Source organism: Panthera leo, chromosome D3, assembly GCF_018350215.1.
Source record: "Panthera leo isolate Ple1 chromosome D3, P.leo_Ple1_pat1.1, whole genome shotgun sequence".
Classification (NCBI taxonomy): domain Eukaryota; kingdom Metazoa; phylum Chordata; class Mammalia; order Carnivora; family Felidae; genus Panthera; species Panthera leo.
Genome location: NC_056690.1, coordinates 86,037,098 through 86,060,465, shown reverse-complemented (window position 1 = coordinate 86,060,465; position 23,368 = coordinate 86,037,098). Strand labels below are relative to the sequence as shown.

The 23,368-nt window shown below is 37.5% G+C and overlaps 1 protein-coding gene across 1 annotated transcript in view; it reads right to left on the bottom strand.

The window, feature by feature from the left end:
- The window catches only part of DOK6 (docking protein 6), a 357,568-nt gene that overhangs the window by 231,035 nt on the left and 103,165 nt on the right, over positions 1-23,368 (bottom strand). Inside the window, exon 2 of the mRNA XM_042911130.1 lies at positions 15,577-15,684. Coding sequence (XP_042767064.1) covers positions 15,577-15,684 — 108 coding nt within the window. The remainder of the gene's footprint in view (positions 1-15,576; positions 15,685-23,368) is intronic.

The following is a 23,368-nucleotide window of genomic DNA, read 5'->3' as shown; positions in this document are numbered from 1 at the left end:
GAGATAGCCTTGGGCTAAAATCATCCCTCTTCCCCAATGGATGCTGTCTGGATGTCATCATTCAGAAATGCTGCAGCTATCATTCTACTAGGTTAAAGATGAAGGCAATCCTAAGGCGGCAGAGCAGCGATGGGGGGCGGAACAGATCCTTAATTTTCATTCTTGAATACGGGTTACTGAATCAACTAACCTTGAAGCCAGTTCCTTTTTCTGGCTCTTCTCGATACGCTCATATGCGATAATGCTCTTCTGTAAGTTGTTTGATTTGAATTTTCTGTTACTTGCAGCCAAAAACATTCTAACTAATAAAGCAAACCTACTCCTGAGCTTCCTTCATTGAACAATGGGAAATGGCCACCCCTGTCTGGTTGGCCATCACACAGTTAGTCAAAGTGATGACCAGAATCAGGGCCATGCCTCCTGTTTCTCAAACTAGTGTGCTCTTTTCATCAATTTATGCAACAGCTATTGCTTTGAGCATCATGCCATTTATTAATGGCAAATAATTGTTAATCAAGAAGTTATTGCAAGAAGGTGAAGTCAATGACAAAAAAAGACTCAAATTGTAAGGATAACAAAAGGAATAACAGGAAAACTCATTACTTTATTACCCCTAAAGTATTTTGAGGTAGTCTATTATAAAGTGTAGCGATAATCTATTTTTAGGTCTAAGAAATGCAGAAAATTAATCCATAAGAAAATATGTACTAAAGTAGGAAAACTATGTACTTCTTTCTGTCCTCCCTTTCTCCTCCCTGCCCTCTTCCTCTCCCCCCGCCCCCAACTTCCTCCCCTTTCAACCTCTCCTCTCTCTCCCCAGGATAAATTTAGCATGTCTAATAATATGTATCACTGACTCTAAGGAACAAAAAGGCATGAAACAGCCCAGTCAGCTAAAATACCATTCTTATTTTGAGAACTATCGTTTTACAACACAGACATAACAGCAACTATACAGCTCCTGTAACTTCTCTTAGCGGATGTACAAAATGAAATCTTCATTATTGCATTGGGTTGAACAGTGGCCCCTAAAAGGTATTTCCAAGTCCTAAGCCCTAGATCCTTTGAATGATCCTTGTTCGGGAAAGAGCTCTTTGCAGAAGTAATTGAATTAGAGATTTTGGAGGAGATCATCTTGGATTCAGTGTGGGCCCTAAATCCAATGAAGTGTTCTTACACGAGAAGAGCGGAGGGGGCTTGGAAGCAAGGGCAAAGTAGAAACAGCCATGGGAAGGTGACTGATGTGACACTGCCACAGCCAAAGAACACTTGGAGCCACCAGAGGCTGGAGAAGGCAAGCAAAGCCGCCCCCAGAGGTTTTGTTAGAGCGCAGCCTTGCTGACACCTTGCTATCTGACTTCTAGGAACCAGGACCATGAGACGATAAATTTCTGTGACTTTCACTACCAAGTTTGTGGCAGTTTGGTAGACCAGCCCTAGGAAACGAGTACAACTGCACACAATTATTTGATGACAGCTACCCCTGTTTGTTATAAAGTGAGTAGTCTTAAAGATAAAAATGATTCAAAAAAAATCACAAAAAATTTTGTATATACTCCAATTTCTCTAATAACAAAATACTTTATGTTTTGTCACATTTTTATTTATTTAGAGAGACAGAGAGAGTGGGGGAGGAACAGACAGAGAGAGAGAATCTGAACATGGGGCTCAATCCTGCAAACCACGAGATCATGACCTGAGCCCAAATCAAGTTGGACACTTCATAGACTGAGCCTGATAGTTTCTTAAAAAGCAAGGATACTAGGTCAAGATCTCACGGTTCATGGGTTCGGGCCCTGTGTGAGGCTCAGTGCTGACAGCTCAGAGCCTGGAGCCTGCTTCCGATTCTGTGTCTCCCTCTCTCTGCTCTTCCCCCACTGGTGCTCTGTCTGTCTAAAATAAATAAATGTTTAAAAAAATTTACAAAGCAAGGATAACTCTGCTTATCACGACCCATCTAAAAGCATTAAATCATCAGCCTGAAATAAAACATGAAAAACCATTATTTTCTAGAAAAATCATTTATTGATTTCTGAGGGGGGACCACCACTGAGGCTAACCTGATATGGAGCTGGTGAGATCCTCAACTTTCAGGTTGTTATTCCCTTTAAACTAGGGTATCAGTGAGTAGGCGTGGAGAAAATTATGCCAAAAGAGACAATTGAAAGGTCCAGATGAAAAGTTCTGACAGCTCCAGAGATTTTTGGCCTCTTCTGTGCTTGATTATAGTCTCTATGTAGCCAATAATAACTTAACTTCACTGGTTTGAACACATTATCAGGGAACAGAAAAGCATCACCATAGGGAGCCTACCATCAGCCTGAAATATCAGTACAAATAGCGTTGAAAAGACTGTTGGTGGACTCACTCTCTTCCTTATATCAGAGTTAGGAGGAATCTCCTACCTGACCTTTTCAAACAAATCAAACATCTCTTTGCAGAAACTTCCTCTGTGGTCTCTAATCATAGATCTGTCGGTAATTGTCACAAAGATCTGAAAATTCACTAATATCTGAGCAAGAGGTTATATGAATTGTGCATTTTGGAACTCTGCTCTTGTTGGTGTTTTCTGGAACCAAAACACAGGAAAAGGTACCTGTTGATCAAAGAAGTTCAATGTTAGCTGTGTACATCTGACAGCTAGGAAGAGTTACCATGAATTGACCAAGACTGCGGACCTTACGTTACGTAGCAGCAGATGGAAAGTAGTACATTACGAAGGTCCAGCACTGGTGGCATGAAAAACAACTGACAACAGCCCTGGAGGCCCTTGCTGTAAAAAAGCTGTTGCAGCTGTTCAAAGACACAAAGCCGTGTTTACACACAAAATCTGCAGGGGCACGTCAGTCACCCTTTACAAGCGTCACAAGCTGGGATCCTCCTGAAAAGAAGACTGGAAAAGTGCAAGAGAACCTGCCTGCACGTTAAGACCCTGGATGAATAGTTGAAATTATGGCTGCCTGGATATCCCATCAAATCCGGTTCTCAGGCAAGATAATACGGATGCCAAAAGCAGTGCGATGCATCCTTATAGCCTGTCCTAAGTGGTTTTGGAATCCATAGATACATACGTAGCATAGCAAAATTTTTTTTAAAAAGGACAAATTATAATCACAGGTGACAAAATTATCTGACAGTTCACAAGGAAGTTAAATGGTAAATCTGTCCCACTCATAAGCAAAGATGTGGAAGTTCTGCCAGATAAGATTAAGAGTCGAGTTACTTTACATTGTCCGTACAGACCTACACTTTCATATCTACTATCAACAACAAAACAAGTATATGGGTTTTTCTAGTCCATCTGTATTATTTATAAAACTTGAACAGGTATCAGGTGATAAAATAGGATAAGTAAACTCAAAAGACCCAAATTATACCAATTACATTATACCCCCATAATACAACACAACTAAAATTTATAATAAATTGATGATGAAATATTCCACACATATAAAAAGTAAATAACATATTTCTAAGAACATCTGAGTTAAAAAGGAAACTATCAGTTAAGTTACAAAATACATTTTAATGAAAATGGGACAGTACACATTAAGATTTGAGACACTAAAAAAGAAATACATGAAAAACATGGGCTGAAAAATACTTTTCATGAATAAAAAAGGTTGAAAACAAAGAACTCAGGCATTCAGTTTAAGAAGTTAAAAAGAAAAAGAGCATTTCAATAAATAAAGAAACAAAAACAATAATGGCAGAAATCACTGAGATGAAGAAAAAAACGACAAGTTTCACAAAAGCAAAAATAACAAGTTTCCATATGGAAAGATTAATAAAAGGGATTTCTGGCAAGTTAGATGAAAGAAAAAAGAAAGAAGGTGGAGATAAATTAAGTACAGCATTGAAAAGGGAAAAACTGAACAAACAAAACATCTAAATATTAATAAGCTTGCAAACAAATGAATACTAATTTGAAAAGCTAGATGAAAAGATATATATCTAGAAAAATACTAAATGTCAAAAGGTGGCAGCAAAAAAATTAGAAAACTTAAACAAAACAATACATTCATCTCCTAACAGTTCATTTCTAGACTATTTCATAATTGAGTTTTACTAAACTTGCAAGATATGATTAATCAGTATCTTCTGCAAGATATTCCAGAAAAAAAAAAAAAAAAGCAAACATGTTTTAGCTTTCTGAGCCTGGTCTAATATTGATCCTAAAATAAGATATGAAAAATTAAAAAAAGTTATTTTACTTATTAATGAAAAAAAATCCCAACATGCAAGTAAGGTTTATTTCAGGAGTAAAAGTATAATTCACATCAGAATGTATCCAAATGAATTTCTCAAAATTACAGATTATGTGAGAAAAATTACATAATTATCTCAGCAGATAAAAAATCAAATCACTGATAAAGTTCAACACATTTTATGAGAAAGTAACTCATACTCTATCAAAAATAGAAAGGAATTTTCTTTGTTTAAAAGGTTAAAGAAGAAAAAATACTTCATGCACAAGCATTAGACGCATTCCATTTATTAGTAGAAACTTGGCAGGTATGCTTCTATCGCTGCTTTAAGGTAAACATGTCCTGGAGAATAAGGAAAGAAGAAAAAAAAAAGAAAGAAAAAGACTAGGAAAGAAATAAATGAAACTATCAATATTTGCAGGCAATGATCACTGACATACAAATGCCAACAGAGTCAACAAAAAAACTATTACAGAAAACAAAAGCTTTCAGCAATATTGTCAATTACAGTAAACACAAAAAAACAATGGAATTTCTCTACACTAGTTATTATTAATCAGAAAATAAAATAAAATACAACAAAATACAACAGAATACAATACAATACAATACAATACAATACAATACAATACAATACAATAATACCTTCACAATAACAAAACAAAACAAAACAAAAAAACCCTGTGAAGTATCTAGGAAATTTTTTGAGAAAAATTTAAACCTTGAAGAGAAGCTGAGTAAAAAGAGGGCATTATATACATGTTCTTAGACAACTGCTAAAGCAACTTCAAGAAATGAGAATCAAATGCGTTGTGGAAGAAATAGCCTACCAAATGTCCCAGCAGAGCGTGATAGCACGGTAACTTTTTAAAACAAGAGGCGTGTTAGGGCTACAAGAACAAATGAGTAGACAGCACAGAATAGAGAAATCGGAGAAAACTGTGTGTGTTGTGTGTAATGTATGTCACCATAATAACTATAAAGATAAAAAAAAGTTTAATAAATGGGCGAGTGAAAACTGACCCCTGAATATTTTAAAAAAATGAAATTCCTAATTCCATATACAAATCTGAACACCAGATAGATGAAAAGCAAAAATATTAAAAGCAAAACTATAATGTTAACTGAATAAAATGTAGGATAATATCTTTCACGATGTGTGGGGTGGGTTAGTATTTCTTAAGCAACGACTAAAGCCGAACTCACGAAAAATTTGAAATCATCCAAATTTGCAAATTTCTGTTTAATGCAAGACTCCATAAAGTTATAGACAGATGACAGAGGTGAGAAATTATTTACCGTGTCTAACCCTGAAGTAATCTAATATTTAGAAGAGACAAAGAAACCTTACAAAACAGCAAGAAAAATGTAGGAACTCTGGTAGGAAAGTGGACAAATGATATGATTGGGGAATTCCTGGAAGAACAAACATCGAAAGCAAACAGGCGTAGGGAGAATTTTTCAAATTAATTGGGAATAGAAAAACCCATGTTAAAACACAACTTCATATCGATTTACACGCATCAGATTCAGAGAAGTCAGTAAATAATGGAAAGTGTCCATGGGAATGCGAGACTACAGAACCCTCACACACCCAGTAGATGTGAAGAAAGGAGAGACATTCTGGAAAGTCACAGGTAGTACATATTTAAGTATTCATATATCCTTAACACAATGATCTCATTCTTTTTATATGTCTCAGAAAGTTTCTCATGTTGGATCATAAAAACACAGTACAAAAATCTTAATTACGGTATTGTTTGGGATAATGAGAAGTTCTAGCAACCTAGTTTCTGTTACTAGGGAAATGGAAAAGTAAAATATAATGGATGGAAACTATAGGGTATCACGTAACAGAAGCAAGTGGCAAAATGGACACATAGAAATGCAAATGGATCTTAAAAGCCACAACGCGGCATGAATAAAAATAAGAAACACAGTAAGTTATAATAGAATAGTACTTAAGTGAATTAACAATGTAGTACATGTTCAAGAAATCAACAGTATACATTTGTAAGAAACCCACAGTTTCCCATCAAACTTATTATAATTATAATGATTATCTTTAGAGGAGGGGAGATAAATGGGGTTAAGGATGGGAATAAAACCGATTGATCAAATATTGCAGAAAAGGATGATGATAGCAGCCATCAAGCAATACAATGAACTCAATCTGCAGCTGAGTCTTATTATACCTGAAACAGAAAGAGGAAGGAGGGAGGGAAGAAAATCCACTTCCCTCAAAAAGAAGTCAACTGAATGATGATGTGTGAAATTCTAGCAAGTCAACCGCTGTTAACAATTATATGCCTATTACAATTTACCCGGGCTCTGATTTGTCTTCAGCCTATCTGTCTATGGCTTGGTATATGATACCACTTAACATAACTAATGGGCACAATTATGTTCCTCTAGTAAAGGACACAGAGTGGAAAAGAGTATTGGTATGATCATTAATATATATCCGTCCCAAAGAATACAAAAAAGCTGAAGGAGACTATGGTTATTTTTCTAAGCTTATGAGACCAGTTCTAGGTGTGCCCTATTAGTTAACTACCAATCATGTTTAGCTAAGGTTTGCCTATACACCTATAGCATCTAGACATGATATCCAGCATTATTTACTCTTTTTTATTTAAAATTAATGGGGCGCCTGGGTGGCTCAGTCGGTTAAGCGTCCGACTTCAGCTCAGGTCACGATCTTGCGGTCCGTGAGTTCGAGCCCCGCGTCGGGCTCTGGGCTGATGGCTCAGAGCCTGGAGCCTGCTTCTGATTCTGTGTCTCCCTCTCTCTCTGCCCCTCCCCCATTCATGCTCTGTCTCTCTCTGTCTCAAAAATAAATAAACATTAAAAAAAATTAAAAAAAATAAAATTAAATTAAAAAAATATATAGTTTCAAGTACTGAAGAACTCAATTAACAATGACTGAAATCTTGCAGATGCAAACTGTGACCTATGGGCCAAATCTGGTCTACCGTGTATTTTTGTAAGTGAAGTCTTATCAGAACACAGCCACAGCCATTTGTTTATATATTGTCTCTGGCAGTTGGATATACTCTAAGCGCAGAGTTGAAGAATGGCAACAGAGATCTTAGAATCTGTAAAGCTTAAAATTTTTACCATCTGGCCCTTTACAAATAAAGGTTTGCTAGACACTGATTTGAACAAACAGTTCAAACTTTTCACATAAGAACTCTGAAGTAAGCAGTTATTGGTGTTGGTCCAGTGGTTTGATGATATTAGAAGAAGCATCTCAGGGCCAAATATTTGTCCTACCCTTCTCTTTTCTCTTATGCTCATTTCCTCATGGGTGCAAAATGGTGGCTGCATTTCTAGCCATCATGTTTTCAATTTAGGAGAAAGGAGTAAGGGACATCGCTGGCCATAGCAGAAAATAAAATCTCTTCTGTACCTTTTAGCAGGCTTAAGTTTATATTTCATTAGCCAGAAAGGGACCTTTCTAACCACAGGAAGTATGAAAAAGTGACCATCCGGTTTCCTCCATCTCTATGGTGGAGATGGGAAAGGAAGAAGTGAGTTACAGATGGGTGTTGAATTAGTTAAACCCCATGCCTGAAATGTCAAAGTTTCATCATGTTTCATTTCAAATACAATGTCTTTAATGTTTATACCTCCTACACATTATGAGGGAACAGTAGCTCTCTCACTTTGCCAACCAAAAAATTCTTTCCCAAATTAAAAACATAATGAAAATTTACATGATACACTGAAGTTAGATCACAACACAGCTACTCCAGGTGTACCTGACCTATCACTGAAACTTGTTAAAGGCAGTGTTTTCTCCAGCTGGTCACAGAGGAGAAGTCTGAGAGTTAAAGCTTCAAAGAATTCGTTGTGCCACTGCTGTGTTGGGGAGGGAAAGAACCACATGTCAAGGATTTCAGGTAGTCTCTAGCACTGAGTGGTCCCTTCTTGACCAGCCAACAAGGTAACGGGGGCATCAGTCATGCAGCTGAAGGAAACTAAAATCACCAACCATATTAGGCACTTGGAAGCAGACTTTTCTCTAGAGCCACAAGATAACTCGGTCCGACTGACTTCAGTGCCCAAGAAACCCTCAACAGAAACACCAGCCATGCTACACCTGTGCCCTACAGAACGGGGGGCTCATAAATAGGTGTTTTTTCAACCCCTGAATTTGTGGTAACTCGTTACGCAACAATAGAAAATGAAAACTGTGCTATAATTATTGTTAGTGATTGTACTGCAACCTTTGGGGATAATGATGAGTCCAACTATATTGGTTTTGCAAAATGGAACTGGAATAAAAGATATAAAGGTTGACTTTTTCGACCACTATCAGAGTTGGCTGTACCAGCTGTAAGCCTAGGAGAATATCATGGCCGCCCCGAGCTTAGGGGGACAGCTTCCACTACCCCCAGACAAACCTTTTACAAAAAGATAGAAAGAATCTGGAAATTTCCAGGTATGGCAAATCATGTTAAAACGTAATCTAGTACACTGGACATGTAAATCTGATTAACTTGATTAAAACAGATTCTGGAAAAGGAGAAGTAGGAGAAAATAGATGCATTTGTAAGCAAACATCATCTCTCTCATTCTCTCTGTCTGAGAACAAAAACAAACAAAAAAACAACAAAACAAGGAAGCAAAAAATAGAATTTCCCTGGACACTGGTTAGCAAGAATTCAACCATTTCTTCAGAAGGTCAAGTTATGTGTGACAATGATTGTGAGCAGAGCAAATGCGACTGTTCTCACCAAAACAAGCAATTTCACCAAATTTCAAAACCCACCGTTCCCTAAATGAAGAACCTGTTCTCTAATCAATAAAATCAGTTTAGTGACTGCTACTGATTCGTAATCTTGGGTTGTTAGTGGAATCTTCAAATTCTGACTTTGTTTTTTGTACAAGTGTTACATGAAAAAAGGCTTTAATATTTCTAAATATTATGTGCATTAAACTAAATACGAAACATCATTGCTACTTATGAAAGTTTCTAGGTAGACATTTATAGTGAGGTACAATGTATTAATTCAAGAATGAATCCTCACTGAAATATTTTTCAACTTGTAAGCTATAAATGAATATGCATTCATTACTTGTGGTATAATATGTGATTTTCCATGAATGGCAGAAAAACAATTTGCCTTCAGTGACCATTACGCATTAAGCGTGTCTCCTGTTGCATCTGTCAGATATTGCACAATTAACCAGACTCTGGGTAAAAAAAGAGATGTTTCAAAACCAAAATTGCATTGATGATATTCCGAAATAATAAAGAGAATTGGATCTAACCCATTAAATAAATGTAAAAATGCTTCAGAAATGATGGAGATAATGTCATCACAGAGTTGTGCTATTGAATATTCTTCCTCAAATTACTATCTGATTTACTACATAAAATGACTGGTTTGAAGTTACAAGTTACGTTATTAGGCAAATTAGTGTCAGAATTTTTCTAAAGTTGGTATGAATTATTTCCCTGGTTTCAAAGATACAAAATCTGAGGCAGAAATGACTGGCACAATCATAATTATTTTACAAGTTACATACTGTCTTACATGAAATTATCAGCTCACTTTGTGAGCTATGGTATGACTTGCATTTACACATAGTAGAGTGAGGGAAAGATATTATTTAAGTCATCTTATGGTTTTTTTTAGATGTAGTACCATTGTGGATGACTGCCTCACACACAAATGGATAGTTTTAAAAAGTCAAATAAAGACAGTAGTTTTGCTAACATAAATCATATTTCTGTATACTCTAAGTCAAGTCCAGATCAGTCTTATGGATATTTTCTGAGTCTGATTCCTTCTCAGTGAACCGATATCTGTTGTGGAATAAGGAGTTATAAACAAAAACCCTGATTACGGAGTGATCTAGTTTCCATGGCATCCTTCAACTGCCCAAAGTGATACTTATTGGAGATATCTTAGATGTTGTAAAATTTTAATTGAACTTGATTCAATATAACAAAGATTAAGTTTAACTCTGAGAGTTCCCTATTAGTATTCTGAGATCACAACTTTGCTGATGCCCTCCACGTGAAGCTCTTACCACCTGGTCTCTCTTGCTAATTTTAGAGCTGTCCATTCACGACCCACCCATCTCTGTCAGAGACATAAATTACACAGGGGGTGCATCATGTCTTGGGCATTTCCACCCTTCTTTTCCTCCTACATAAAATGCAACGTTTCATATTCCATTTCTTTAAGTCATCTTTCAGTGACTAACATGTGATCAGATAATATGAATAAACCAATAAATAAATGATCAGGGGTTCGTGTGTGACTGTGTCAAGAATCAATGTGTATGTTAATAGCTTAGTTAAAAAAATTGAGACTTCTTCAAGATAAGAGATTACAGATGGATGAATGAATGAATGGATGGATGAATGAACAACTGGGTAAGATGCCCTAACGCGATCAAATGATTACTACTGTGGGAACTTCCAACAGACTTTTCAAGAGACACCAAGCCTTTAACACAGTTCACGTCACACCAAGTACTGTGTTCATCCAAGTATAGCTGCTGGAATCAAAATGAAAGTGTTCCACATAACACACTATACACATGTGCTGTTGACACATTTGCCTGTAGTTTGGCTCCTCTGTTTAAGGGTACACTGTATCTCCAGGTAGGATGTCTTCGTCTTTTCCCCAAGTTTCTCAGATGTTTGCTTTACATAAAGATAAATAATGACAACTCCAACCAAGAGTAAAGCAGATAGAACAAAATGATGTTTTCAATGTCAGGTTGTAGGGGATTCAGAAATAAGATTTGTCCCAATACAGGCATTGATTTTCTGGAATCACGTAGTCCTCATCACTGGAAATTCACATAGTTCTATCTTCATTCATTCTTCTCAGGGATTTTATTTATACTTTCCTCCCTACAGACAGCACTCATATTTATTTTATCAAAATTTCTATGAACTGTTTCTTTTTCATCTGCTTAGAAAATTAAGGAAAATTTATTAGCTGATTCTATGTAAATTGCTTTAGTTCAGTTTTCATTGAGGATAAATTTGTTTTGAATATCTGTTATGACAATTATATACAGCTACATTTCCAATCCTAATGCATTTTTAATAACTTCCTTCAGCAGCCAGTGATTTGAATTTCAAATTTCTTTCTACCAAGAAGTAAAAAAAAGTATATACCATTTTATAGCAGTTTCATATAAAAATTGATTTATGCAGCAAGATCTCTCTCACAGTAAACATATCAAAAGTCTAAATGGGACCATTAATACTCATCAGCTTTATAATATGTATGTTCCAGATAGAGTATAGCACAAAGTTAAAGTTGGGGAAGAAGTAATTCTGTCCTTAGCTATTTTTCATAAAGCCCCTCACTAAGGTTGGAAATATATCACTCATTTGATTACTTTGATTTAGTGCTATTGAGCACTGTAGCAGATTTTGGGGCCTATCAAAATAACTGACCAAGCACAAGTTTAAAGTATTTAATAATTAACAAATAGAACAATTGGGGAATCCATATTAGTCTACTTTAAACTATCTTGAAAATGAAGATTTTGTTTTACAATTCTGGAGATCTAATATTTGAATTGACCATTAATTACTCAAAGGAAAACACAGATTTTTAAAATGTCAGCCTTTTACATGAAGAGATCTCCCTTTATTTAACCAGACCATGAGAGGGAACTGAGAAGTTCACAGCTCTGCAAAAAAAGGATTCATAATTCTTCTCAGGGAAAAAACCATGGGAAGGGATGGTTCAGTTTTTGATTTTGCAGAAACAAAAGTATAGGTCAGGATAAAAATATCATGAATATGTATTCGTAACTGCTCATTTGCCTTGATGGCTAGTTGTTCGGGGCTTGGACAAATTAACACCGTCTAACCTCTGGGGTGGTGTTTTCAGGAACAGCAGGATGGTAGTTTTCACAGTTTTCTTGTTGGTAAAATAAACAATTCTTTCTTTAGAATTATTAAAACTTTCAGTTGGGAAGTTCCAGTTAAACAGTCTTGATAATCACTATAAAGGACTTAAATACTCTCCAGGATTTTAACATTTCTTTTACTAGCATTTCCTCATTCAAGTGCCACTTTACATAATTTTCTATCATTTTTTGAATTAGTCGTTTTGTTTTTTTTTTTTCCATCAAATGTCAACTTTTTCGATTGGTTAACTCTTGATGAACTTAGATTTGAAATCCCTGTAAAATACCCTGAATGTCACAAGACTGGTACCCAAGTCCACGTCTTTTAGAGGAAAGAGTTTCGTTTCACACTGATCAAGCTTTCACAGACACACATTAGTACACACCCACCTTAACATCACCATCCAGTAGCTCTCCTGGGCATCTTCAATGTAATCTGCCTGCAGTGCTAACTGTTTAAGGAAAAATATCTATCTGAATGTGCCGTAGAGACACCTAATCTAACAGGCCAAGGCCTTCTCTTCACCACTGAAAACTGCTCCTGTGCACAGGGTTCCTGTCTGTGTCACAGCATGACCACTCATCTGTCACCCAGTCTGGAAAAGACAGCAACTCGTACTCCTCTCCCGTTTCCCCCATAGCCAGTCAGTGAAGGCTTGTGATTTTTACTCAAAGTCTGCTCTTCTAGTCTTCCCCATCTTCACGAATTTCACCATCCTCTTGTCTGTTGCTCAAACCCAAACTCAGGAATCTCCACGAGTCCTAACCTTTCACGAAGACCCAACATGGAATCCCAAAGTACATCTTGTCAGTGTCCACACATCATATCCAAAATGCATCCTTCCATCTCCAGCTCCAACAGTGACACCTGTACCCGAGTCACCGTCACATCTAGCCTAGACTGAAACGGCTAACATCAGAGCGCCTGGGTGGCTCGGTCGTTTAAGGTTCCGACTTCAGTTTGGGAGTTTGAGCCCCAAATTGGGCTCTCAGCTGTGGCACACAGTCTGCTTCAGAGCCTCCCTCTCCCTCTGCCCCTTCTCCACTCTCTCTCAAAAATAAATAAACATTAAAAAATGACTAACATTTACTAAAACTTACTATATGCCAAGAAACTAGTTGCATACTTAGCTATAAAATTTAATTTGTTAATAATATCTTATTATACTTAATCTCATTTTATGCCTATAGCACCACTTTTTTCCTTACAATAACCCTTCTTTGGGTTATAATTGGTTATACTATTATCATCTGAATCTAAAAGAGGAGACAAATTAAGTGCGTAAAGAGTTTATGCAATTTCCCACAACTGTTGAATATGCAAGCTAGATTCTAGAGGCTACAATCTTACCCAGTGCGTAATGTGGTTAAGTGGTTTTTATTCCAGCTTGATCAGTGAGATATAATTGGCATATCACATTGTGTACGTTTAAGGTAAACAATGTGGTCCTTTGATACATGTGTACATTGTGAAATGATTACCAAAATAAGGCTAGTCAGCATCTCCCTCCCCCCCGGTCAGAGGGTAAGATGAATAAGTTCTGGAAATTTAACGTACAGCATGGTGATAACAGTTAACGATACTGTATTATATACTTGAAAGTTGATAAAAGAGCAGATCTTAATGTTCTCGTCTCACACACACACACACACACACACACACACACAAAGAGCGGATCTTAATCTTCTCGTCACACACACACACACACACACACACGCGCGCGCACACACGTGATTAGGATTCTTGATCTTTCTCAACAATTTATTTTCCAGGGTGATCTTTCTCCTTCTTGAGGATTCTGCCTGAGTTTTGAGTGCATGGGCTCTGGGTTCGCTGGCTGAAGAGCATCCCGCATTGACCAGTGGGCAGGGGTTCTGACCAGGAATCCAGAGTATAGAGTATGCTCAGCCTTTCAAAATTTTGCTCAAAAACTAAAGGTCACAGGCTCACGTGTCACAACTTGGCAGTTTTTCACAAAGTCAGGTTTAAAAATATTGCCACGATCACAATCCTAATACAAAATACCAGTGTAACTTTAGACTTCCAGATAATTTTTGACGTAGTTAGAATATGCACACTATCTTTGATACTCTATCTCCAATAGTCTTCAAAAAAGGCATGTAAAGAACACGTACACATGAGAAAACCAAACTCCCGTGAGCTAGTAAGCGGCTGGGCAGGAACGTGAGCTTGGATTCTCTGACACTAAATCTATACTAATATTTAGAATACCTCATAGAGAGTTAAAGAAGTTCAAATGTTACGTTCTCTGATACAGTTTTAAATATAATAGAAATTGCTGCTAGTTACTTTTGTAACAGAGTTGGTTAGTCCATTAGTGTAGAATAATCCATTTTTAAAAGGACTTTATCGTTTAGAGAATTTTTAAGTTCACAGTAATATTGAACTCAAGGTACAGAGATTTCCCTATTCCCTCCCCCTTTAATAACATCCCACCCCAAAGTGGTACATTTGTTACAAGTGATGAATTTACTTCGACGCAACGTAATCACCCCAGGTCCATACTTTACAGGAAGATTCATCCTCAGCATTATTGTACATTGAGTTTGGACAAATTTCTGATGACATACATCCTGCATTATGGTATCATAGAGGACAGTTTCTGTGCTAGGTCTATTTATCCCCTGCCAGCTCCTGGCAAGCACCCTATTTTTAATAAAAGGAGGAATTAGACCATATATCACATAAAATAAATTCCACAGAATCACTACATCATTCAGGGTAACTACTCTGTACTACCAACCATGAGAAATTAGATGTTTTACGGGGCTTATTGAAGCATTTCGACAACAAACAAAACTGCTTCACAGTTCTGAGTTCTGACCGGGAATTCTGACCATCTAATTATCAGATACTTACCTGTGTTTTGATGTTATCACCAAACACAACGCTAGGTAGCAATTTCAGTATCATTCTAGGGTTGTTTCCTACATACTTTTAATTCTTGGTAAATGTATTTCATTCATGGAATGTTTGGCTACATCTCTACACATCAACATATTCGATGATCCTTTCGTGTTAAAACCATCTAACAGCAAATACTATGCACATTAGCAGAGCCATTAGCACTGTTAATGCCAGCCTCGAAAGTTTTATCTCCTAAATATTGCCCACAGTTTAAATCAAAGTAACAAATGCACAATTAACCTGAACAGAGGGAAAATGCCTACTCAGCACCTTGGGAAATGATGTGGCTGAATTATGAGTCATCTCATTTTGCAAAGTAGCAATAAAAATGAGTCTTTCATTTTGCAGAGGAACCACTGGCATTTACAGCAGATGATTAAAATAAAGGAGAAAAATAACTTTTGCATTTTATCTGAACAGGGACATTTTATCCTGGTTGTGCATTCTGCCTCTGCAGATTTCATCTATCACAAGAAACGTCTCCATGAATCGTTGCCAAGGGGTCCCAGTTATTCCCCAGTGATTCCAAACACGGTGACTTACCTTATGGAAGTTTCTGAAATACGCTGCCTTTTCATCTGGAAATTTCTCCAGCCTTCTGGGTCCTTTACTAGAAGCTTTCTTGAAAACCAACCAGCATCGTCTGAAAATCTGAAAGCAAATGAAGGAATCTTATTATCTACCTTTCCGCATGAGTTTTGTAATGTCAGGAATTTACCTATTCAGTTAACCCATTGGAAATAATTTTTGTTAAATGTACTGATAGAACATTTTTTGAGCCTAAACCAGGTTATTCACCAATATTACAGCAAACTTTTAAAAACACAATATTTAATGAAAAATGATATTTTGTGAAAAGATTTTATGTTTTGAGGTTTTCGATGTGCTGGCTTCAATCGTTTTTAATCTAATAAAATCAAATGGTGTCAATATCGCATAAAATATTTATCTCAGCGTGCCAGTGACAAACAATTTTGTTTTCCATGAGTCACGATTCATGAGATCAATGCACTTTCCTAATGCTCTATTTTCTATCTTTCAAATATCAGCACATTTAAAACTGCTTATCTTGTAGGATTCGTTTGTTTTAAAAGCCCAAACACTCACACATTAATTTAGAAAGCAGGAAGATAGGTGTTTTTATAATGGAAGCATCTGTTTTACTCTTTTATACTAGAGAGTAACTGATATCTGTTAAATGCTTATTATGTGCAATGCCTCTAAAAATTTATATACACATGTAATCTTCATTTCTACTACATGAGGTAGGTTTTCTTCATTTTAGGATAAAGACAGTGACAGTGTCAGCATTTGAACACACCTCTGTCAGAACACACATCTCTTCAGCTTTGGTAAAAAAGCGGGACTGGTAATTACACACCTACAAACCATCATTCCTAGGCTTTGCCCCTGTTTCATAGGACTAATTAATATCGGACCATTAGCCTGTCACCTGACGCCCACTCTGTCACCCTCCCTCCCCAGGTATGTTTAAAGCAAAGTAATAAAATGAGTCTCCTTTCAGTGACTGGAGAGTTCTAGCAAGGCAAATGGGCCACAATTTTATTTTTTAGTTTTTTTAAGTTTATTATTTATTTTTGAGAGAGAGAGAGAGAGAGAGAGAGCACAAGCAGGGGGGCGGCAGAGAGAGGGAGACACAGAATCCGAAGCAGGCTCCAGGCTCTGAGCTGTCAGTGCAAAGACCAAACGTGTGGCTTGAACTCACTAACTGTGAGATCATGACCTGAGCCGAAGTAGGACGCTTAACCGACTGAGTCTCACCCAGGTGCCCCTGGCCACAATTTTAAATTTCAACATTTAGCAGTTTTGCTGGAGTATACATTCTCTATAGCCCTAAAGAAATGCACAGAAGAGGGGATCCTTGGTGACTCACTCGGTTGGACATCTGATTTCGACTCAGGTCATGATCTCATGGTTCATGGGTTCGAGCCCCGCATCGGGCTCTGAGCTGACGACTCAGAGCCTCGAGCCTGCTTTGGATTCTGTGTCTCCTCTCTCTCTGCCCCTCCCCCACTCATGCTCACACTCTTGTTCTCGCTCTCAAAAATGAATAAATGGAAAGAAAGAAAGGAGAAAGAAAGAAATGCACAGAAGGAAGCATCAGAGACTTAGATAACTGTATTTCTCTTCTATTTCTTTATTCAAATTGTAAAGTTGCTACACTATGCTTTTCTTCTTTTTCTTCTATTCTTTTCTTCTTCTTTTTTTTTTTTAACTAATACTGGCCAGATAATATAATAGTTTTTGGAGCGTGCGTTGTTCATTACTGGCTAGAAGACAGTGTTTCCCATGTTACAAGGTACTCTTTGACCAACCGTGTGGAAGATCTCTCCTCAAAACAGAATAAACAGAATAACAAGGCTCACACTTCCACTTGACTCTTGCTACCTTTTTAGCTCCTTCCTAGTAGCTTCAAAAAGCATCTGAAGGACAATCCTGAGCTTCGGCACATGTGCACGTGTCTCTCCTTCTCAACCTGCCTGAGATACACCTCCTGTGTCACAGGATTTCTACCCACATACCTGGAAATAAGATGTCACATCACCCCCTCAGATCTCCTGGTATTCTTCTTACACACTTGGGGTTAGCACATTGGGTTCTAGTTACCTATGTATTTGGTGGCCCCTTACTGATCTCCACCCTCACAGTAAAATACTATAAAGCAATTGTGAATATTGATTATAATATAATATCAACATGTGGTTCATTTAGCTTCAACTCAGTTCTCCATGGGTTTATTTAGCATTATAGATTCTGTTCTTTAAACTTTAGAAAGGTCTTTATATTTTAAGTAAATTTAAGGTAATGAATTTAGAAAACACGAGCATACAAGAAAAGGCAGCTTGGTATCATGGAAGATGAGTAAAACTTTGTGTTAGTTTGCATACTTGGGATTTCCCTGGGTGAAATTTGGTCCAGGAGAGACCCAAGAAAGAGGCAGGCCACCCCAGGTCGGTAGGTGGCAGGTTTACTGAGCAAGGGAACTCATATACTAGGCTTATCTTGGGTGGCCACAAGGTGCTGAATCTTAAAAAGTACACAGAGAAGCCTTAATGGGGTTCAGCCACATATTCAGTCCAGATGGTCTCAACAACACATTGCCTGTTCAAGACTGTGCTTGAAATGCTTCTGCCTACAGGTACGGTGGAAGGTGCCCTCCAAGGACAGGGTAAGGTGAGGAACCTCTGACTGCTCCGGTCCAGCCCTCAGGTCAACTGGTGGTAGCATCCTCACAATGACCTCTCCCAACATGTTGGAATCCAACAGATGGATTCACATCACGGCTCTGCCATTTACTAGCTGTGCAACCTTAGACTAATCATTCCATGTCTCATAAAGAAGGGACCTCATAGGACAGAGGGAAGAGTCAACAAGATGAGCCCACATGCGAGTGCACAGTAGTTTCTTAACAAGGTCGGCTCCTTTAACTTACAAAGTAAGTGCAATTTGCCACACAGGACAAAGCCACACGCAGGGACACTTTCTTTTACTAACGACACATAGTTCTAACAAAATGCAGAATCAGAATATTCAGATCCAAATATTCTGTGGCCAGAACAATTAGAGCGCCATATACAAATTTTTAAAAATAAAAATCAACACGTTAATGATCTCTGAAACTCGGAATGCGGAACCATAACGACTGGACTTGGAATTCCAACTCGATCCCTTTTGAGAGCCATGTAACTTCTGGGCAAGTCACTGAACCCTCTAAGCACGTATCCTTCTCTTGGCTGGTGGAAAATAATGCCTATAACATATGATTAGTGTGACAGTGAACAGAAACAAAATATACAAAGTTCACGCCTCTGTCAGGCTACCGAGGAGTCATGAACTAACAGAGGGTAGTATAATGCAAAACTGATAAAAATACCCTTAGCAGCAGACTTCGTTCAGCACATCCATAACCATTATGGATATTTACATACATTATAAAAAGCATTGCTTGTAACAACATCCTTTTAAAGGTCTCAAATAATTCCAATAATTATGGTTATTATGTTATATATAATATTAACAGACAAACTAAATTCTCTGTTGAGTGCAAGTGAGTTCCTGTTAATTTCACAATAGTTTGAATACTATTAACCAATATGGCTATTTACATTTATTATTACACAGCTGAATGAAAGAGAAAAAAATGCATCCATTTACTCTCTTTCTAAAATTACTCCTTCCACAATACAGTGTGAATTTTTGCCCAGGATGAATCATTTCCCTCAGTCATTAGTATAAGTCCCACACATTTGTATTGGGATTGAGGGTATTTTACTGCAATGCCCAAGAATATTGTTCTTTAGCCAGAACATCTTGATTCAGTGCACATACTGCTATTTTTTAAATGTCTTGTCTTGCAGAAGTTATTTTAACTTCTCTAGTACCTAACTTCCTCATCTATAAATTAAGACCAATATACCTCATGAAGTTGCTATTTGAGGATTCACAAAGATAACCTGCAGAAACTGTCTAGAATACGAGTTTGTCACATTGTCCACACTCTTATCTGAAACTCTTGGGTTTTGAACACCGCTACGAATTAAATTGCATCTCTCCTAAACTCTCACGTTGGATTTCACACCCTCAAAGCGATGGTATTTGGAGATGGGGCCTCTGAGATGTAATCAGGTTTAGATGAGGTCATGAGGGTGGGCCCCTCAGGAGGGGGTAAGTGCTCTTATAAGAAGAAACCCCACAGAGCTTGCTTTCTCTCTCTCTCTCTCTCTGTGCTCCCACATACAAAGAAGGAAGTCATGTGAGCCCACAGAGAACTGGTGACCATCTGAAAGATAGGGAGAGGGCTCCCCAAGAACCTGACCATGCTGGCACCTTGATTTTGGACTTCTAATCTCCAGAAGGATGGGGAAATAAGTGTCTGTTGTTTAAGCCACTCAGTCTATGGTATTTTGTCATGGCAGTCCAAGCTGACCAAGACAGATACTTTTAGATTTTGTTTTTATTAGCAGAAATGGTGGTGGTTGGTTGGTAGTGGAGGTATTTGTAGGAGTAGTGATATTGTGGAAGTGAAAAAAAGTTACATGAATCTGAGTAGAAATTTGAGGGATTAGAGCCGATCAATAAAAATATAATTGGCAAAATGAGATGTATATCGAGTTTCAATATGATTTCTATTTATTAATAGATTTAGAATCTTAGTGAGGCAGGAAGACTCTCTTTGAAAGGAATTGAGACCAGATCCCTGGTAATATGGTTTCTGTTCCTTCCTATGGAACAACGCTTTCCCATGTACCCTTTGTACTTTATAGCTCATAGCTCTCAAGCCATGATGACGTCAAATGAAGCCTTATGATATTCATGGAAATACACAAACACACTCATTGACTGTAATGCCCATCTTGTGTGACTACAGTTATTTTCCATTAAAATGTCAAAACGAGTTAAATATGAGTTGGAAAGCATAAGTGTTTCCATTTTGGCACTCTGTATTGCTATAGAATAAATCTGGTAATGAATAATAAAAAGAGTGGATATTTTCAGTAGTATCTTGTCTATCTGCTATTACATTAAGAGATACAACCACATAAAGCTAAAAATTATTGTTAAAGACTTGATTTTAATAAACTGTTTACCAAGCAGAGGCCCTTAAATTATCATTTTCTTATTTTGGAATAATTTTAGATTTACTGTTGAAAAAAATGGTACAGAGAATTCCTAAAAAGACTTTACCCAGCTATCCCTAATATTCACATCCTAAATAACCATGGAATGTTTTTCAAAACTAAGAAATTAACACTGGTAAAGTACTATTACCTAAACTACAGAGTCTATTGCAAAATCACCTGTGTTTCCACCAATATCTTATTCTGTTTGGGGATCCAATCCAGGACACCACATTGCATTTAGTTGTCCTATCTCCTCAGATCCCTCTGATCTTTGATAATTTTTCAGTCTTTTTCCTTTTTTTTTTTTTTTTTTTTTTTTTTGCTTTTCACGGTCTCAAGAGTTTTGAAGACTATTGGTCAGGTATTTTGCAGTGTTAAAATTAATACACAAAAATCTCATTTAAAATGGAGTCAGGAGGAGGGCACCAGTTGGGATGAGCGCTGGGTGTTGTATGGAAACCAATTTGACGATAAATTATATTTAATATAAAAAATAAAAATAAAAAATTCTTCCCTAAAAAAAAATAAATACATAAAATGGAGTCAGGAGGCCAGAAGGGGGAGCACTCACTCACCACCACTCTCAGTCACACACCTCTCCGGGAAGAGATGCCCCTTGCAAATCCAATACTGCTTTAACATTCCAACAGGAAGAGGAACATTTCCTCCCTTGCCAGGCAACCCAGCCCACGAGAAGTTGGTAGCACCCTGGCCCCTCGCTTTCCTTCAGTGGACCTTTGTCTCCCTCCCAACGTCCTCCATTTTCTTTGTAAAATAATTGTCTCTCTCCTTTGCTTATCGGACTTGCCTGGGGCTTTTGCTACAGCTTGCTTACTCTGAAATGCAAATCCTCTGCTATTCCCAAATAAACCCATTTGCTGGTAAAATAACTGACTGTTTTGTTTTTAAAGTGGGCAGGGAAATATCCACGTAGATCAGTGTCTGCCATGAAATAAAGAATAAAACGAATAAAAGAACCTCTTTTAAAATGAAGTCAAAGACCAGAAGGGGGGGCTCTCACACCCTGCCACTCAGCCACCCTTCCAGGACTCCACAAAAAGAAAAGTATCTTGCATCCCCAAAGGAAGAGTCCTACACTTGCCTCCAGCAGCAGAGGAAAGGAAGATTTTCTCCTTGCCTGGCAACAACCCAGCCAGGGAAAGACTGTCACAAGTCAGCCAATGAGGAGCCACTACACTCTGAACCCTGTTTATTCCAATGGACTTTTTTTTATTATAACAGCCACCGCCATTCTTCTCCTTTGTTCTCTAGACTTGCCTGGGGTTCACTCTCAAATTACAATTCCTCTGCTATTCCCCAATAAACCCATTTTGCTGCTAAAAATAACTGGCTGTTTCATTTTCCGGGTCAACATTACAAAGTTCCTCAATTTAGTCTGTCTCAATAAGTTCTTTTTTTATATTTCAAAAGTCTAATGAAAATCTCACTGTAAAGTGATGAAAACACATAGTGTATGGGGGAAAATGATATAAATGCATCACAGCTATTTGGACTATTTATGCTTTGATTAGAGGTCTAGTTGAACCCTTAAACTTAAATCGGTAAAAGAATAATTTAATAAATGCTAATGAATGCCGAGGTTTTCCGTTTTGCTTTATTTTCTTGTTTGATGCAGTTTTCCAAAATGTTTTGCTTTGTCATCAGAGTAAAATAATAAAAAGGGCTCCGGTGCTAAGACTTGGGAAGTATTCTGTGTCAATGTAAAGTCAAATTCAGCATGAATCAGCGTTCTAAAAACAACCTTCATACTAGCAGCATAAATAAGCCGAAGCATGAGGAAATCACTTCTTTGTTACTCTTCATCAAACACGATTTTAATAGTGCACTGTGTTCTGCTTTAAGCCCTAGAAGTAGTGTCTTATATAATAAGTATGCTGGAGAAATTCCAGAGATGAGCAGTAAAATGATTGCTTGAGACCAGGGAATCACTCCTCTGAGGAACAAATAAATAAATAAATAAATAAAGGAGTAGGCTTTATTTTGCTTATAAATGAAAGATACTAATTCTTCAAGTACATGAAAGAGAACCACAGAAATGGAATTAGATACCTTGTTTTTATTTTTGTCCCAGGACACAAAATAATAATAAATGCCTTTTGTTAGCAGTATGCGGGAGGGGCTGGTACAGTCTCCTTTGTCTGGTTCTTCAAGGGCATAGAAGATGCAGGGACCATTTGGCTGGTTAGCAACAGATCTCAGTGCTTGCAGGAAGATGCACTTTCCTCCTGTGTTCTGTCCCTTAGCTGATGACAGTCTTGCCTGTCCCATCATAGCTCAGGATGCTGTTTCACTCTCTGAGGGATTGGCGGATCTCACCTTCTCTTTCAGAGTTATCTCTCAAACATGCCAGTTGTCTCACCAAGCAGGCTCCTGAGGACTCTTCAGATTTTCCTTCTAGAAAATTCCATACTGTTGCCAGGACTCCACAGACCCCCCCGGATCCCCAGATGTTCCATGGCCTCAGTTTTCCACTGCATTAGGCAGCTAGCTAGCCAGCTTGCCACAATTAAATACCCTCTTAATTCCTTTCTATCTGATGGAAACCCTTTTACCTCATAGCAATCTCTTCTCCTTAGTGTTTTCTCTTTCCAAGGTGATTTTACACAAAGGACATCCCTTTTCCGTTTAAGACTCACTGTGAAGTAAATGGTGATTTCTTGGCTTTAGTTCCC